The sequence below is a fragment of the Scyliorhinus torazame genome, chromosome 1 (assembly GCF_047496885.1).
Source record: "Scyliorhinus torazame isolate Kashiwa2021f chromosome 1, sScyTor2.1, whole genome shotgun sequence".
Classification (NCBI taxonomy): Eukaryota; Metazoa; Chordata; class Chondrichthyes; order Carcharhiniformes; family Scyliorhinidae; genus Scyliorhinus; species Scyliorhinus torazame.
This window is the reverse complement of record NC_092707.1, coordinates 425,239,564-425,258,965: the sequence shown is the minus strand read 5'-3', so window position 1 is coordinate 425,258,965 and position 19,402 is coordinate 425,239,564. Positions and strand designations below refer to the sequence as shown.

General features: G+C 44.7%; 1 protein-coding gene across 1 annotated transcript in view; it reads right to left on the bottom strand.

Moving 5' to 3' along the window:
• rpl7l1 (ribosomal protein L7-like 1) overlaps nucleotides 1–19,402 on the bottom strand; it is a 110,855-nt gene that overhangs the window by 17,281 nt on the left and 74,172 nt on the right. Inside the window, exons 4-5 of the mRNA XM_072515525.1 lie at nucleotides 10,286–10,423; nucleotides 711–820 (exon numbers count right to left, since the gene is read on the bottom strand). Coding sequence (XP_072371626.1) covers nucleotides 711–820; nucleotides 10,286–10,423 — 248 coding nt within the window. The remainder of the gene's footprint in view (nucleotides 1–710; nucleotides 821–10,285; nucleotides 10,424–19,402) is intronic.

Genomic DNA, 19,402 nt, shown 5'->3' with positions numbered 1-19,402 from the left:
AAGCAATTATGCTATCCACAATGCTACCGTGCTGCCCCTCAATACTGAGAAGAGGAGACATTTCTTCAGAGGGCGGTGAACCTATGGAATTCTCTCCCACAGAAGCCTGTGGAGGCTAGGTCACTGCATATATTTAAGAAGGAAATAGATTTCTCGTAATAAAAGCGTTAAAGGATATGGGGAGAGCACGGGAGTGGATCATACACGATAATAGGCTCGATGGGTCGGATGATCTATTGCTGCTCATATTGTCTATGTTTTGATGATGGGGAGAGAGAAGGTGTGAGAGATCCCGGAAGGAGTGAGGGAAAGAAGGGGAGGGGCTGGTTGGTTTTATGTTGAAGCTTCTTGAAGTGAGAATTAATTTTGTCCTTGGCAATGATCTCTGATAGTTTTGCCACTGACATTAATTAGGTTGATAAGCCTGGAGTTACCATACTTGTTCCACATCCCTTTTTTGCACAGGTATGTAACGTTTACAATCCCCCAGTCCTCTGGCATCCTTCCGATATCGAAGGGGGAATGAAAGATTGTTGGAGCGTTTCTGCTATCTCCACCCAAGCATCCATCAGCAACTCAGGATGCATCCCATCTGGACTGGGTCACTTATTCATTTTGTGTATTACCAAACTATTTAGGGCAGTCTTTTTATTTGATCCTATCCGATATCTCTATTCCCACTGGTGTTGGAGGGAATGATCAATACCCACCCAGATGCTGCTCCACGATCATGTTGTCAGTTAGAGGCGTGCGCTTCTTGTTGACTTTTGCTTGGCCGCGTTTCAGAATCAGTTCACGGGTGGATTTCAAATTGGGACACCTGAGGAGAAAACATAAGGATAAGGAGACATTTCTTCACAAAGAGCGGTGAGCCTGTGGAATTCATTACCTACCACAGGAAGTAGTTGATGCTAAAACATTGAATATATTCAAGAGGCGGCTGGATATAGCACTTGGGGAGAATGGGATCAAAGGATATGGGGAGAAAGCAGGATTAGGCTATTGGGTTGGATGATCAGCCATGATGGTGATGAATGGGGGAGCAGGCTCGAAGGGCCAAAAGGGCTCCTCCTGCTCCTATCTTCTCTGTATCTGTCTGTAAAATGAGCTGTAAAATGGTCCTGAATAATGAAGCAAACACAGTCTACACAAATTAATGTTATTACATTATCCCAACGATGCACAGGAGGTATCCATACCATACCATGCCTCTCAATGTGGCACAAAGTTTATGCTTTTCTCCACAATCAACGTGCCCATTGTCCAAATATCGTTGCCAGGCTCCCCCTCCTGCAGTTAGATTCTGTGTCTCAACATTTGTAATGGTTTGCTCTCAAGTGCGAATTTGGACAGCCTATCTCTACAATCTGGTTCAGATCGGGCGGCCCGGTGACACAGTGGTTAACACGGTTGCTTCACAGCGTCACCGTGTCTGCAACAGTCAAAAGCAACAACCTAATTATTCTAATACCATTCCCCAGCACTTGGACCATAGCCTTGTCTGCCCTTGCGTCGCAAGCGCACATTTAAATACTTCTTTAAAAAAAAATGTTTTAAAAAAAATTTAGATTATCCAATTCTTTTTTTTCCAATTAAGGGGAAATTTAGCGTGGTCAATTAACCTATGCACATCTTTTGGGTTGTGCGGGCGAAACCCACACAAACACGGGGAGAATGTGCAAACTCCACACGGACAGTGACCCAGAGCCGGGATCGAACCTGGGACCTCGGCGCTGTGAGGCAGCAGCAGTAACCACATCTAAATACTTCTTAAATGTTCTGAGGGTCTCTGCCTAAACCCCCCTTTCAGGCAACGAGTTCCAGATTCCCACCACCCTCTGGGTGAAAAGGGTTTCCCTCACATCCCCTCTAAATCTCCTGCCCCTCACCTTAAATCTCTGCTCCCTGGTCATTGATCCCTCCACCAAGGGGATAAGTTTCTTCCTGTCTACTCTATCTATGCCCCTCAATTTTATACATTTCAATCATGTCCCCCCCTCAGTCTCCTCTGCTCCAAGGAAAACAACCCCAGTCTATCCAATCTCTCTTCATAACTAAAACTCTCCAGCCCAGGCAACATCCTGGTAAATCTCCTCTGCACCCTTTCCAGTGGCTATCACATCCCTCCTGTAATGTGGATTCCAGAACTGCACACAATACTCTCGCTGGGGTCTAACCAATGTTTTATACAGTTCCAGCATCCCCTCCCTGCTTTTAAACTCTGTGCCTCGGCTAATAAAGGCACGTATATCATATGCCTTCTTAACCACTGTATCCACCTGCTCTGCTACCTTAAGGGACGGGTGTACGTGCACACCAAGGTCCCTCTGATCTTCGGTGCTTCCCAGGGTCCTGCAGTTTATCCTGTATTCCCTTGCCCTGTTTGTCCTGCCCAAGTGTATCACCTCACATTTATCCGGATTGAATTCTATTTGTCACTGATCAGCCCACCTGACCAGTCCGTCTATATCCTCGAGTACAGAGAACAATACAGCACAGAACAGGCCCTTCAGTCCACGATGTTGTGCCGAACCTTTGTCGCAGATTAATCATAGATTATCATAGAATTTACAGTGCAGGAGGCGGCCATTCGGCCCATTGAGTCTGCACCGGCTCTTGGAAAGAGCACCCTACCCAAGGTCAACACCTCCACCCTATCCCCATAACCCAGTAACCCCACCCAACACTAAGGGCACAATTTTGGACACTAAAGGCAATTTTTATCATGGCCAATCCACCTAACCCGCACATCTTTGGACTGTGGGAGGAAACCGGAGCACCCAGAGGAAACCCACGCAGACACGGGGAGGATGTGCAGACTCCGCACAGACAGTGACCCAAGCCGGAATCGAACCTGGGACCCTGGAGCTGTGAAGCAATTGTGCTAACCACTGTGCTACCGTGCTGCCCTCAAGTAATCGGAGGTTATTCTCCTCTATTTACCATCCCATTAATTTTCGTATCATTCACAAACTTACTGATCAACCCTCCTAGATTCATGTCCAAATCGTTTATATAAACCACAAACAGGAAGAGCCCCAGTGACTGAAGCAGGAATTGAACCCGGGATCCTGGAGCTATGAAGCAACAGTGCTAACCACTGTGCTACCGTGCCGCCCACTATACTTGGAGCTACATTGCCACTCCTTCACTGTTGATGCGCAAAATCCTTGAACTCTTTCCTGAGCACTGACTTAGTTTACAATCAATTCATAGACCAATTGGTTAACATGATGGTGGTCAGAAAACTTTCAGCCTTTCACAGATCACTGAGATTAGCAATTATCCAACAACAAGCATTGTTCTATTGGTTAACAGCAATCCTACACACAGGCAAATATACAGATGAGCGGTACGGTAGCACAGTGGATAGCACTGTTGCTTCACAGCGCCAGGGTCCCGGGTTTGATTCCCGCTCGGGTCACTGTCTGTGCGGAGTCTGCACATTCTCCCTGTGTCTGCGTGGGTTTCCTCCGGGTGCTCCGGTTTCCTCCCACAAGTCCCGAAAGACGTGCTGTTGGGTGAATTGGACATTCTGAATTCACCCTCTGTGTACCCGAACAGGCGCCGGAATGTGGCGACTAGGGGCTTTTCACAGTAACTTCATTACAGTGTTAATGTAAGCCTACTTGTGACAATAATAAAGATTATTATATAACATTAATCAGGTAATAGGGCCTTTGTACCCAAGTGTCCCTGGCTCCTTCACGTGCAGAAGGTGTGCCCAACTGCAGCTCCTGTTAGGCCGCTTGACGGCTGTTGAGCTGTGGATGGACTCACTTTGGAGCATCTGCGATGCTGAGGACGTTGTGGATAGCACGTTCAGCGAGTTGGTCACGCCGCAGATAAAGAGTACTGAGGGAGATAGTAAATGGGTGACCACCAGACAGAGGAAGAGTAGGAAGGCAGTGCAGGTGTCCTCTGCGGTCATCTCCCTCCAAAACAGGTATACCGTTTTGGATACTGATGGGGGAGATGGCTCACCAGGGGAAGGTAGCAGCAGCCAGGTTCATGGCACCGTGGCTGGCTCTGCTGTGCAGCTGGGCAGGAAGAAGAATGGCAGGGCTATAGTGATAGGGGACTCAATTGTAACGGGAGCTCAGTTCAGTTCAGCCATTTTGCAGGGTGGATTTGCAGTTAAAAAAGTGCCTGGCTGGTTTTGCTGAGAGCAGTTTAAAAGGAGAAAGCCAGTTTGAGACAGCAGCTTGAGAAGTTCTGGTTTGCTGTGATCTGCTTGAAGGGAGAAAGCCAGGTTTGAGACAGCAGCTTGGGTGTGTCTGTGGGTTTCCAGAGAGCTGCATGAAGAAAGCAAGGTGCTGGAGCTGAAGTCACCCAAGCTAATACATCTCTGCCATTCTAAAGAATATATATATATCCTTTAACCTGATGTGATTTTGTTTAAAGGTGTTAATTCTCTTGGAAGTTTGAAGGAACATTTTAAGGAATTATTTACTGTTGCAATATTTTCTGAGTTATCTTTGAAGTAAGGGGTGTTAAGAGATCCAATGCTTATTTAAGATGTTAAGTTGAGTTCATGGAATAAACAGTGTTTTGTGTTTAAAAACCCACGTGTCCATAATTATAATCCCACACCTAGGGAAAAAGCCGTGTGCTCGGAAAAGCAACAAATCCATTAAAGGGAGAGGTTGGTTGAACTCCATGATACATTTTGGGGTTCTGAAAACGCCTCGGCCATAACAATTGGGGGCTCGAGGGGGATAGAAGTCTATCTATTGGATTGGCTTTTGTGAACTTAAAGACAGTGAAGGATTGTTGCTTTTCCAGTGTGGTATTTTAGTTTAAGTGGGGAGAGTGATGAGAACAATGGCTCTTTCAGAGGCTCAGAGGTTTTTGGGGGTGGAGAATGTCACACGTAGTACCTTACGGACAGAAACGAAAAGCAGACTGTTAGATTTGGCAAGAACGTTGCAGTTAGGGGCAAGGGGCTGTTTAGCACAGGGCTAAAGAGCTGGCTTTGAAAGCAGACCAAGGCAGGCCAGCAGAACGGTTCAATTCCCATATCAGCCTCCCCGAACAGGTGCCGGAATGTGGCGACTAGGGGCTTTTCACAGTAACTTCATTTGAAGCCTACTTGTGACAATAAACGATTTTCATTTTTCAGTTAACATTACCTGACAAAATGCGAAAAGATGAGGTAATTATGGCGGTGGCTAAGCATTTAAAGTTGCTGGAGATAGAGTTTGACTCATTGGAAATGGCAAAAATTCAGTTGCAAATTAAACAAATGGAACATGAGAAAGAATTAAAGCGACTGGCATACGAGAGTGAGAGGAAAAAGAAAGAGAAAGAGAGAGAGAGAGAGAGGAAAGAGAAAGAGAGAGTCGAAAAAGAAAGAGAAAGAGAGTGAGGAAAAAGAAAAGGAGAGAGAAGAAAGGAGAAAAGAAAGAATAGCTCCAGCAGAACAAAAGAAAAAGGGAGATGCCGATCAGGGAAAAAGATAAAGAGAGGGAGTTTGAGCTTCAGAAAATGGCCATGAAACATGACAATCAGTTAAAATTGGCAGACGTAAAGGGAAACGTACAGTTGGACGATAGTGATGAGGATAATGAGACAGAGCATCATAGTCGAAGGCTTGGTGGGAATCTATTTAAATATGTCCAAGCATTGACAAGGTTTGACGAGAAGGAAGTGGAAGCCTTTTTCATTTCATTTGAGAAGGTAGCGAAACAAATGAAATGGCCACAGGACATGTGGGTGTTACTGATTCAAACAAAGCTGGTAGGTAGAGCTAGTGAAATGTTTGCATCACTACCGGAGGAGGTATCTGGAACGTGTGAGGAGGTGAAGAAATCCATCTTAAGTGCATACGAGCTAGTGCCTGAAGCTTACAGACAAAGGTTTAGAAATTTAAGGAAAGAATTTGGTCAAACATACATGGAGTTTGAAAGGCTCAAACAGAGTAATTTTGATAGATGGATAAGGGCTTTGAAAATAGACCAAACGTATGAAGCTCTCAGAGAAATTATACTTTTGGAGGAGTTTAAAAATTCATTTCCTGATGTAGTGAGAACTCATGTGGAAGAACAGAGGGTTAAAACTGAGATTAGCAGCAGAAATGGCAGATGATTATGAATTAGTTCATAAATCAAAGATTGGTTTCCGACATCAGTTTCAGCCGGTGAGGGATAGAAACTGGGACATGAGAAATACTCAAGTGGCAAAGATGATCTGATGGGAGATAATAGAGTGCACCTCAGATTTTTTTAAAAATCCAGGAGGGTGGAAAAGAATGAAAAATTTCAGATGTTTTCACTGCAATAACTAGGCCATATGTAAAGTCACAGTGTTGGTGGTTGAAGAAAAGCACTGGGAAGGCTGATGTGGTAAAACAGGATAAGACGGTGGGGTTTGTTAAGAGTGGTAAAGGAAAGCCCAAGGGAAGCGAAGGAGGTGCAAATGATTGTACAGCTTGTTCAAGAAGTAATTGTTAAGAATGTGCCAGATGTATTTAAAGAATTTACTTGTGTGGGTAAAGTTTACTCATGTGTATCAGGAGGAGCAGGTAAAGAAGTCACAATTTTAAGAGATACAGGAGCTAGTCAATCTTTAATGGTAAGAGTGAGGAATTATGTAGTTTGGGAAGAATGTTGCCAGAAAAGGTGGTGATATGTGGAATTCAGGGTCAGAGGAGTAGCGTTCCATTATATAAGGTAAGGTTGGAAAGTTCAGTGAAGAGTGGTGAAGTGGTAGTAGGAGTAATAGATAAACTATCTTGTGTAGGAATACAGTTTATCTTGGGTAATGATATAGCTGGATCGCAGGTGGGAGTGATGCCTACTGTGGTTGATAAGCCATTGGAACATCAGGTCAACTGAACTGTTGAAGGACAAATATCCTGGGATTTTTCCGGATTGTGTAGTAACAAGGTCGCAAAGTCACAGGTTTAGACAAGAGGAGAAATCAAAGAGTGAAGATGAAGTTGAAGTGCAATTATCAGAATCGATTTTTGATCAAATGGTTGAAAAAGAACAAGAACAGGTGGAGGATCAGGCGGATATTTTTAGTTCAGGAAAATTGGCGGAGTTACAACAGAAAGATGTAGAAATAAAACGGATATATCAGAAAGCATATACGGAAGAGGAATCTGAGTATACCAGTGTGTTATTACCGTAAAAATGATGTCTTGATGAGAAAATAGAGACCTGTACATATGCAGGTGGATGAAAAGTGGGCAGAAGTTCATCAAGTAGTATTGCCGGTAGGGTATAGAAAGGAGGTGTTGCGAGTTGCACACGAGGTACCAGTGGGAGGTCATTTGGGAATAAGGAAAACTCAAGCTAAAATCCAGAAACATTTTTATTGGCCTGGCTACATAAAGGTGGAGTTAAATTTTGTCAATCATGTCACACATGTCAAGTGATAGGGAAACCTCAGGCAGTGATAAAACCAGCGCCCTTAATTCCCATTCCAGCATTTGAGGAACCTTTTACAAGAGTCCTAATCGATTGTGTAGGACCGCTTCCTAAAACAAAAAGTGGGAATCAATATCTTTTGACTGTAATGGATGTGTCTACTAGGTTTCCTGAGGCCATTCCAGTACGTAATATTACAGCTAAAAGGATTGTGGAGGAGTTACTTAAATTCTTTACTAGATATGGACTACCCACAGAAATTCAATCGGATCAAGGAACGAATTTTACTTCAAATTTATTCAAAGAAGTTATGGATAGCTTAGGAATAAAACAATTTAAATCAACTGTGTACCATCCAGAATCGCAGGGAGCGTTAGAAAGGTGGCATCAGACATTAAAGACAATGTTGAGGGCGTATTGTCAAGATTATCCAGAGGATTGGGATAAAGGAATCCCATTCGTATTGTTTGCAATTAGGGATGCACCTAATGAGTCTACCAAATTTAGTCCTTTTGAACGAAGTTTTGGTCATGAGGTAAGAGGACCACTTAAATTGATTGAGGAAAAATTGGTGGGTGAGAAATCGGAAATTACACTATTGGATTACGTGTCAAATTTTAGGGAACGATTAAATAGAGCAGGTGAATTGGCTAGACAACGTTTGAAAGTTGCACAAAATGTGATGAAACGGGTAGCGGACAAGAAATCCAAAGTTCGTAGTTTTGCCAGTGGGGATAAAGTTTTAGTGTTGTTACCAGTGGTAGGTGAACCTTTAAAAGCGAGGTTTTGTGGACCGTATCAGATTGAAAGGAAATTAAGTGGGGTGAATTATGTGGTACAAACACCAGATAGAAGGAAGACTCACCGAGTGTGTCATGTGAATATGCTTAAAAGGTACTTTGAAAGGGAAGGAGAGAAAAAGGAGGTTTTAATGATTCTAACTCAAAGTGACGAACCATATCCAGATGACTGTGAATTTGACATACCTCAAATTAAATTGGAAAATGAGGATATTCTTAAAAATTGGGATGAATTGTTAAGTTACCTTCCAGAGGAAAAACGAACTGACCTGAAAGAGTCACATGGGCAAGTTTGTGGAGATAAGTTGGAAAGTACTAAAATGGGTACACATGATGTAGATGTGGGAAATGCTGTTCCTATCAAACAACATCCATATAGACTTAACCCTTTAAAATTGGCACAGGTTAACAGAGAGATTGAGAGTATGCTGAAAAATGGCATAATTGAAGTGGGTTGCAGCCAATGGAGCTCACCCATAGTGATGGTATCTAAACCAGACGGTACCCAACGGTTGTGTGTGGACTATAGAAAGGTGAATACAGTTACAAGAACGGAATCTTATCCGATCCCACGTTTGAGGGATTGCATGGAGAAAGTGGGACAATCCGCTTTTATTTCCAACTTCCAGACATGGAAAGAACATTTAAAACATCGTATGGAGTTCTTTGATCGACTTCAGGAGGCGGGTTTGGTGATGAACCTAGCCGAAAGTGAATTTGGAGAAGCCCGAATCACTTTCCTTACGGAGTTTCCAATACCCTCAAGACAAAGGGAAATAATGCGATCTCCTGGCATGAATGAATTTGATCGAACAGTTGTGCAAAAGTTTTGTGGCGTGATTACTCCACTGATGGAATTCCTGAAGAAACGTAAAAATTTCAATGGACAGCGGACTTTCAACAGGCATTTGATTGCCTGAAAGCTGTGATCACCAATGTTCCTGTATTGGAGAATTGCAAGGGACTCTGTGGTCAGATTGAACTAAAGTATCTGATTCTAAAGAGAAATGCCGAGGAGTAGAGGAATGGATGGATCGTGCAGAGACTTTGTTCAAAGAGACTGTCAATCGAGAAGGATTTCGGTTGGAGGAAGAACAAAGAAAAATGGACTAGATTATTATACCTGTTTGCATGTGTTGTTTTTTTTTTAAAACGGAAAGGTATATTTACTGTGTACATTTCTTAGTGGATGGTGCAAAAGTGAAAAATGAAACCATCTTGAAGTTGATGGTTTATTTTTTTTTCTTGGGGGGAGGTGTCATGTGAGGGTGCCTTTAAGAACTGGATGTTTAAGCAATGTACCTTTAAGAAAACAGTGATGTCAGAGAGTGGGTGGAGCTCAGTTCAGTTCAGCCATTTTGCAGGGTGGATTTGCAGTTAAAAAAGTGCCTGGCTGGTTTTGCTGAAAGCAGTTTAAAAGTAGAAAGCCAGTTTGAGACAGCAGCTTGAGAAGTTCTGTTTTGCTGTGATCGGCTTAGAAGGGAGAAAGCCAGGTTTGAGACAGCAGCTTGGGTGTGTCTGTGGGTTTCCAGAGAGCTGCATGAAGAAAGCAAGGTGCTGGAGCTGAAGTCACCCAAGCTAATATATCTCTGCCATTCTAAAGAAAATATATATATCATTTAACCTGATGTGATACTGTTTAAAGGTGTTAAGTCTCTTGGAAGTTTGAAGGAACATTTTAAGGAATTATTTACTGTTGCAATATTTTCTGAGTTATCTTTGAAGTAAGGGGTGTTACGAAATCCAATGTTTATTTCAGATGTTAAGTTGAGTTCATGGAATAAACAGTGTTTTGTGTTTAAAAACCCACGTGTCCATAATTGTAATCCCACACCTCGGGAAAAGCTGTGTGCTCGGAAAAGCAACAAATACGTTAAAGGGAGAGGTTGGTTGAACTCCATGATACATTTTGGGGTTGTGAAAACGCCTCGCCCAGAACAGGCACCAACGATATAGGTAAAAAAACCAGGCTAAGACCCGACAAGCCGAAGGGGCTGTTTTCACGCTGTAAATCCCGATGACTCTAGTTGTTCTCATGGGATCCATAGAATACAAACCAACAATACATGACTAAACCGAACAGCAACACGTTAGATTTATACCAAACCTCACCCCCAGGCAACATAGGGCTCCACCATCTTCAGCATTTTTAACGATGTCTTGTTCAATTTGACAAAGGTCCCACTATAGAGTTTGCGGAGTCGCAACATCTGAATGATTTTCCGGACCTTTGGACTGACCCCATGAATCCTGTTGAAACAAAGCATATACTTATCCAACTGAAGTAAATATCAGGCATCATTAAACTAGAAAGAGTGTAGAAAAGATTTACGAGGATGCTACCAGTCCTTGATGGTCTGAGTTAGAAGGAGAGGGTGGATAGGCTGGGACTTTTTTCCCTGAAGCGTAGGAGGCTGAGGGGTGATCTTATAGAGGTCTATAAAATAATGAGGAGCATCGATAAGGTAGATAGTCAACATCTTTTTCCAAAGGTAGGGGAGTCTAAAGCTAGAGGGCATAGGTTTAAGGTGAAAGGGGGAGATACAAAAGGGTCGAGAGGGGCAGTTTTTTCAGAGGGTGGTGAGTGTCTGGAACAAGCTGCCAGGGGCAGTAGTAGAGGCTGGTACAATTTTGTCTTTTGTAAAGCATTTAGACAGTGAGATGGGAAAGCTGGGTACAGAGGGTTACGGGCCAAATGCGGGCAATTGGGCCTAGTGTAGTGGTAAAAACTGGACGGCATGGACAAGTTGGGCCGAAGGGCCTGTTTCCATGCTGTAAACATCTATAATGTGGAGATGCCGGCGTTGGACTGGTGTGAGCACAATACGAAGTCTTACAACACCGGGTTAAAGTCCAACAGGTTTGTTTCAATGTCACTAGCTTTCGGAGCGCTGCTCCTTCCTCAGGTGAATGAAGAGGTCTGTTCCAGAAACACATATATAGACAAATTCAAAGATGCCAAACAATGCTTGGAATGCGAGCATTAGCAGGTGATTAAATCTTTACAGATCCAGAGATGGGGTAACCCCAGGTTAAAGAGGTGTGAATTGTATCAAGCATGTGTGTTTCTGGACACATTTTTAACCTGGTGTTGTAAGACTTCGTATTGTAAACATCTATGACCTCTAGTCACGAACAGCTGGCGAATGGTCAGACAAGGGTTGGGGGTGGGGAAGGAGGAGGCAGCGGGCCGAGGGGGAAAACAGGTGGAGGAGGTGGGAGACGGGACGGGCGTGTTAGGATACCAGACCAGACCCCAACATTTGTTGGGATACCAGAAGAAAACCCCAAACAATCTTTCTATTTGTTATACTGTGAGAAAAGGATACTTCACCAATGAGTGATAACTCTGACTAATAGGTATCTTTTATCTTAAAACAAACTTTAATTTAAACACAAAATTGACCACGCTACTCGTTACATCTTCAAAGAATTCTAGTAGATTTGTTAAGCATCATTTCCCTTTTGTAAATCCATGTTGACTATGTCTGATTACACCCCTGCTTTCCAAATGCTATGAAATCCTTGATAATGGACTCCAGCAACTTCCCTCGTACCGATGTTAGGCTCACTGGTCTATAGTTCCCAGTTTCCTCTTTACCTTCCTTTTTGAATATCAGGGTTATATTTACTGCCTGCCAATCTGTAGGAACCATTTCAGAGTACAAAGAATTTTCATAAATTACCACTAATGGATTACTATTTCTCGGGCCACTTCGTTAAGTACTCTGGGATGAAGATTATCAGGCCCTGGAGATTTATCCACCTTCAATCCCATTAATTTCCCCAAAGCATTTTGTTACCAATATAAATTTCCTTCAGCTCCTCACTGAATCTTGTGTCTCTCAGAACTTGGCAGGCAAAGGGACGGCTGGTAAATGGGAGGCTTTTAAAAATGTGTTAACCAGGGTTCAGGGTAAGCACATTCCCTTTAGAGTGAAGGGCAAGGCTGGTAGAAGTAGGGAACCCTGGATGACTCGAGATATTGAGACTCTGGTCAAAAAGAAGAAGGAGGCATATGACGTACATAAACAACTGGGATCAAGTGGATCCCTTGAAGAGTATAGAGATTGTCGAAATAGAGTTAAGAGGGAAATCAGGAGGGCAAAAAGGGGACATGAAATTGCTTTGGCAAATAATGCAAAGGAGAATCCAAAGAGCTTCTACAGATACATAAAGGGAAAAAGAGTAACTAGGGACAGAGTAGGGCCTCTTAAGGATCAACAAGGACATCTATGTGCAGAGCCACAAGAGTTGGGTGAGATCCTGAATGAATATTTCTCATCGGTATTCACGGTGGAGAAAGGCATGGATGTTAGGAAACTAAGGGAAATAAATCGTGATGTCTTGAGAAGTGTGCATATTACAGAGGAGGAGGTGCTGGAAGTCTTAAAGCGCATCAAGGTAGATAAATCCCCGGGACCTGATGAAATGTATCCCAGGATGTTGTGGGAGGCTAGGGAAGAAATTGCGGGTCCCCTAACAGAGATATTTGAATCATCGGCAGCCACAGGTGAGGTGCCTGAAGATTGGAGAGTAGCGAATGTTGTGCCCTTGTTTAAGAAGGGCAGCAGGGAAAAGCCTGGGAACTACAGACCGGTGAGCCTAACGTCTGTAGTAGGTAAGTTGCTAGAAGGTATTCTGAGAGACAGGATCTACAAGCATTTAGAGAGGCAAGGACTGATTCGGGGCAGTCAGCATGGCTTTGTGCGTGGAAAATCATGTCTCACAAATTTGATTGAGTTTTTTGAGGGGGCGACCAAGAAGGTAGATGAGGGCAGTGCAGTAGACGTTGTCTACATGGACTTTAGCAAAGCCTTTGACAACGTACCTCATGGTAGGTTGTTGCAGAAGGTTAAAGCTCACGGGATCCAGGGTGAGGTTGCCAATTGGATTCAAAATTGGCTGGACGACAGAAGATGGTTGTAGAGGGTTGTGTTTCAAACTGGAGGCCTGTGACCAGTGGTGTGCCTCAGGGATCGGTGCTGGGTCCACTGTTATTTGTGATTTATATTAATGATTTGGATGAGAATTTAGGAGGCATGGTTAGTAAGTTTGCAGATGACACCAAGATTGGTGGCACAGTGGATAGTGAAGAAGGTTATCTAGGATTGCAACGGGATCTTGATCAATTAGGCCAGTGGGCCGACGAATGGCAGATGGAGTTTAATTTAGATAAATGTGAGGTGATGCATTTTGGCAGATCGAATCAGGCCAGGACCTACTCAGTTAATGGTATGGCGTTGGGGAGAGTTATAGAACAAAGAGATCTAGGAGTACAGGTTCATAGCTCCTTGAAGGTGGAGTCGCAGGTGGACAGGGTGGTGAAGAAGGCATTCGGCATGCTTGGTTTCATTGGTCAGAACATTGAATACAGGAGTTGGGACGTCTTGTTGAAGTTGTACAAGACATTGGTACGGCCACACTTGGAATACTGTGTGCAGTTCTGGTCACCCTATTATAGAAAGGATATTATTAAACTAGAAAGAGTGCAGAAAAGATTTACTAGGATGTTACCGGGACTTGATGGTTTGAGTTATAAGGAGAGGCTGGATAGACTGGGACTTTTTTCCCTGGAGCGTAGGAGGCTTAGGGGTGATCTTATAGAGGTCTATAAAATAATGAGGGGCATAGATAAGGTAGATAGTCAACATCTTTTCCCAAAGGTAGGGGAGTCTAAAACTAGAGGGCATAGGTTTAAGGTGAGAGGGGAGAGATTCAGAAGGGCCCAGAGGGGCAATTTCTTCACTCAGAGGGTAGTGAGTGTCTGGAATGGGCTGCCAGAGGTAGTAGTAGAGGCGGGTACAATTGTGTCTTTCAAAAAGCATTTAGATAGTTACATGGGTAGGATGGGTATAGAGGGTTATGGGCCGTGCGGGCAACTGGGACTAGCTTAATGGTAAAAACTGGGCGGCATGGACTGGTTGGGCCGAAGGGCCTGTTTCCATGCTGTAAACTTCTATGATTCTATGAACTTCCGGTACAGTATTGATGTCTTCCTTTGTGAAGACAGAAGCAAAGTACGAATTTAGTTCCTCCGCCATTTCTTTGATCCCTGTAATCATAGAATTTACAGTGCAGAAGGAGGCCATTCAGCCCATCGAGTCTGCACCGGCTCTTGGAAAGAGCACCCTACCCAAGGTCCACACCGCCACCCTATCCCCATAACCCAGCAACCCCACCCAACACTAAGGGCAATTTTGGACACTAAGGGCAATTTATCACGGCCAATCCACCTAACCTGCACATCTTTGGACTGTGGGAGGAAACCGGAGCATCCGGAGGAAACCCACGCACACACGGGGGGAACGTGCAGACTCCGCACAGGCAGTGACCCAAGCTGGAATCGAACTTAGAACCCCGGAGCTGTGAAGCAATTGTGCTAACCACTGTGCTACCCGTGTGTTATGAATTCCCCTGTTTCTGACTGTAAGGGGCCTACATTAGTTTGTATCAATCTTTTTCTCTTTATAGAAACTGTTACAGTCAGTTTTTAATGTTTCCCGCTAGTTTACTTTCAAATTGTATTTTCCCCTGAATCAATCCCTGGTCTGCCGTTGCTGAATTTTAAACTGTTCCCAATCCTCAGGTTTATTGCTTTTTCTTGCAAATGTGTATGCCTCTTCTTTGAATCTAATACTATCTCTAATTTCCCTTGTAAGCCATGGTTTGGCCAGTTTCCTTTATTCTTATTTGGCGCAAGAGTAGAAACCACTTTTGGAATTCACCTTTTCGTTCCTTGAATGCTGCCATTGCCTGTCCGCTGTCCTTCCTTTCAGTAATGTTTCCCAGTCCGTCATTGCCAGCTCATGCCTCATACCATCATAGTTACCTTTATTTCATAAATAAATTTAGAGTACCCAATTCATTTTTCCAATTCATGGGCAATTTAGCGTGTCCAATCCACCTACCCTGCACATCTTTTGGGTTGTGGGGGCGAAACCCAAACAAGCACGGGGAGAATGTGCAAACTCCACACGGACAGTGACCCAGAGCCGGGATCGAACCTGGGATCTCGGCGCCGTGAGGCAGCAGGGCTAACCCACTGCGCCACCGTGCTGCCCCAATAGTTACTTTTATTGAGGTTCAACACCCTCGTCTCAGAATCAACGACCTCACTATTTTCCTGGATAAAGAATTCAACCATATTATGGTCACTCACCCCCATGGGTTCTCTCACAACTAGATTGCCAACTAATCCTTTCTCATTGCACAACACCCAGTCCAAGATGGTCTGTTCCCTTATTGGTTCCTCAACATACTGGTCCAGAAAACCATCCTGTATGCACTCCAGAAATTCCTCCTCTGTTGCACTGTAGCTAATTTGACCCACCCAATCTATGTGCAGATTAAAGTCACCCATAATCACAGACGTTCCTTTATCACACAGGTCTCCGATTTCCTGTTTAATGCTATTCCCAACATTACCACTGCAGTTTGGTGGTCTGTATACCACCCCTACCAACGTTTTTTGACCCTTGATGTTTCCTAACTCGACCCAGACAGATTCCACATCATCTGTATTAATATATTTCCTCAATGTTGTATCACTATCATCTTTAATCAACAATGCAACTCCACCACCTTTTCCTTTCTATCTGTCCTTCCTAAAAACTGAATAGCTCTCAGTGTTTAATTCACATTCTTGGTCACCTTGGAGCCATGTCCCCACGATCCCAACTATATCACACCCTTTACATCTATCTGCGCAACTAACTCATCCATTTAATTTTCAATGCTCCATGCTATCAGGTACAAAACCTTAGTCCTTTTAACATTCCTTGTCCTGTCCCTACTATTTTTTTTTTTTGAAACAGTGTCTTTATCTGATACAGACCCGTGATTTCTCTGCCTATCACTTTTCTTATTCTCCTTTCTATCTTGTTCTTGATTCCCCTGCTCTGAATCCTAACATAGGTTCCCACCCCTCTGCCATATTAGTTTAAACCCTCCCCAACCACTCTCGCAAATACACCCCCGAGGACATCAGTCCCGATCCTGCCCAGGTGTAACCCGCCCAGTTTGTACAGGTCCCACCTCCCCCAGAACCAGTCCCAATGCCCCAGGAATCTGAAACCCTCTCTCTCACCCCAACCCTTCAGCTGCATATTCATCCGATACATCCTGCTATTTCTACTCTGACTAGCACGGGGCACTGGCAGTAATCCTGAGATCATTACCTTCGAGGTCCGACTTCTCAACTTTCTTCCTAACTCCCTGTATTCTGCTTTCAGGACCTCACCCTTTTTTAACCTATGTCGTTGGTACCGATGTTATCACGATCACTGGGTATTCACCCTCCCTCTCCAGAATGTCCTGTATCCGCTCTGAGACATCCCTGACCTTAGCACCAAAGAGGCAACATACCATCCTGAAGTCTTGTTTGCGGCCACAGAAACGCCGGTCTATTCCCCTTACAAGCCAATCCCCTATAACTATTGCATTCCCACACTTTTTACTCCTCCCCTCTGCAGCAGAAGCAACTATGGTGCAGTGAATTTGGATGGAGGTGGTCCTGGACCATGCTGCCCGACTAAACTACAATCTTCTACACTTCCTGGGTCCGTATCCCTCTATTCCCATCCTATTCATATATTTGTCACGATGCCCCTTAAATGTCCCTATCGTCCCTGCTTCCACCACCTCCTCCGGCAGCGAGTTCCAGGCACCCACTACCCTCTGTGTAAAAAAACTTGCCTCGTACATCTACTCTAAACCTTGCCCCTCTCACCTTAAACCTATGCCCCCTAGTAATTGACCCCTCTACCCTGGGGAAAAGCCTCTGACTATCCACTCTGTCTATGCCCCTCATACTTTTGTAGACTTCTATCAGGTCGCCCCTCAACTTCCGTCATTCCAGTGAGAACAAACCGAGTTTATTCAACCGCTCCTCATAGCTAATGCCCTCCATACCAGGCAACATTCTGGTAAATCTCTTCTGCACCCTCTCTAAAGCCTCCACATCCTTCTGGTAGTGTGGCGACCAGAATTGAACACTATAAGGAAGGACTTTCCAAGAGGAAAGCATTGCATTAGCTGAGAAGGACAAATCGTGCTGTCTATGAGTATTGGGAGAAGGCGGATCGTATATTGGCAGGTCAGCTCCGTGGGTAAGCTGTGGCGAGGGAGATAGTTTGGGTGGGATAGGGCGGCCGAGCTGCTGGTCAATAAGGTGTTTGAGGAGTTCTATTGGGACTTGTATAAATCGGAACCACAAGAGTATGAGTGGGAGATGAGGGAGTTTTTTTTGGGGGGGGGGGTTTAGAGTACCTGAAGGTGGGAGCAATGGAGAGGGCAGGGCTGGAGGAGTCGGTGGGGTGGAGGAGGTGAAGGCAACATAGGTTTAAAGTGCGTGGGGAAAGGTTTAGAAGAGATGTGCGAGGCAAGTTTTTTTTTTTACACAGAGGGTGGTAAATATATGGAATGTGCTGCCCGGGGAGGGGGTGGGGGCAGGTCCGATAGCGGCATTTAAGGGGCATCCAGACAAATATATGAATAGGGTGGGAATGGAAGGAGACGGACTCCGTAAGTGCAGACGGTTTTAGTTTAGGCAGGTACCATGTTTGGCGCAGTCTTGGAGGGCCGAAGGGCCTGTTTTTGTGCTGTATTGTTCTTTGACAAGTGGGAAGATGCAGGCAGGGAAGGTGACGTGGTCGGATGGGTTCCCGGTGAAATTTCACAAGAAGTTTAAGAATAAGCTGGTGCCGTTGCCGGTGGAAATGTTCAAGGACACGATGGTCAGGGCTGGTTTGCTGAAAATGAGACAGGCTTCCAAAGAAGGGTAAGGACCCAGTGGAGTGCCGGTTGTACAGGTCCAAACCGCGACTGAATGTAGGTGCCAAGATATTGGCAAAGGTGCTGGCGTTTAAGGTTGGAGGTATGCCCTGCGAGGGCGATTGGGAAGGATCAGACGGGGTTCGATAAGGGGAGACAGTTATCATCGAATGTGCGGCGGATGCTGAATGTGGTACTTTCTCCAACAGAGGGGAGTTGGAGGTGGTGGCAACATTGGATGCGGAGAAGGCGTTTGATTGGGTGGAGTAGAGTTCTCTAGTTGCAGTGTTGGAGGTGTTTGGGGCATGATTTCTATGAAATCTATGGGTGCAGTTGTTAGATAAGGAGGCAATGGCGAGCGTGTGCATGAATGATATGAATTCAGGGTATTTTGTGTTGCACCGGGGAACGAGGCAGGGATGCCCCATGTCTCCCCTTCTGTTTGCGTTAGCGATAGATCCCTTAGCCATTACGCTGAGGAGCTCGGAGTTGTGGAAGGAGATAGCGAAGGGGATGGGTCGTGGAGCACAAAAAGTGTCCTTGCGTGCAGACAATTTGTTGCTACACATTTCGGAGCTGGGCTTCTTGGTGGGGGTCATAATGAGTTTGCTTCAAGGATTTGGGCTGTTTTGGGGGAATAAGCTGAACTTGGGGAACGAAGAACAATACAGCACAGGAACAGGCCCTTCGGCCCTCCAAGCCTGTACCGACCACGTATCCTATCTAGACCAACCGCCTGTATCTTTCTGCACCCCGTCTGTTCATGTGCCTATCCAGATAAGTCTTAAAGGTCGCTAACGTATCTGCCGCAACCAGCTCACTTGGCCGCACATTCCAGGCCACCACCACCCTCTGTGTAAAAACCTTTCCCCCGCACATCTCCACTGAACCTGTTCCCCCCTCGCCTTGAACTTGTGCCCCCTTGTAATTGTCATTTCCACCCTGGGAAAAAGCCTCCAACTGTTCACCCTATCCATACCCCTAATAATTTTATAAACTTCTATCAGGTCGCCCCTCAGCCTGCGTCTCTCTAGGGAGAACAATCCCAGTTTATTCAATCTTTCCTCACAGCTAATACCCTCCATACCAGGCAACATCCTGGTAAACCTTTTCTGTACTCTCTCCAAAGCCTCCACGTCCTTCTGGTAGTGTGGTGACCAGAATTGGACTCAGTATTCCAAATGTCGCCTAACCAACGTTCTAGAAACTGTAACAATTTTCGAGCTTTTATACTCGATACCCTGTCCTATGAAGGCAAGCATGCCGTATGCTTTCTTTACCACCATTTCCACCTGTGCTGCCACTTTTAAGGATCTGTGGCCTGCACGCCCAGATCTCTCTGTGTCTCTGCTCCTGATGGTTCTGCCATTTATTTTATAGCTCCCACCGGAACTGGATCTACCAAAATGCATCACCTCGCATTTGTCCGAGTTAAATTCCATCTGCCATTTCCCT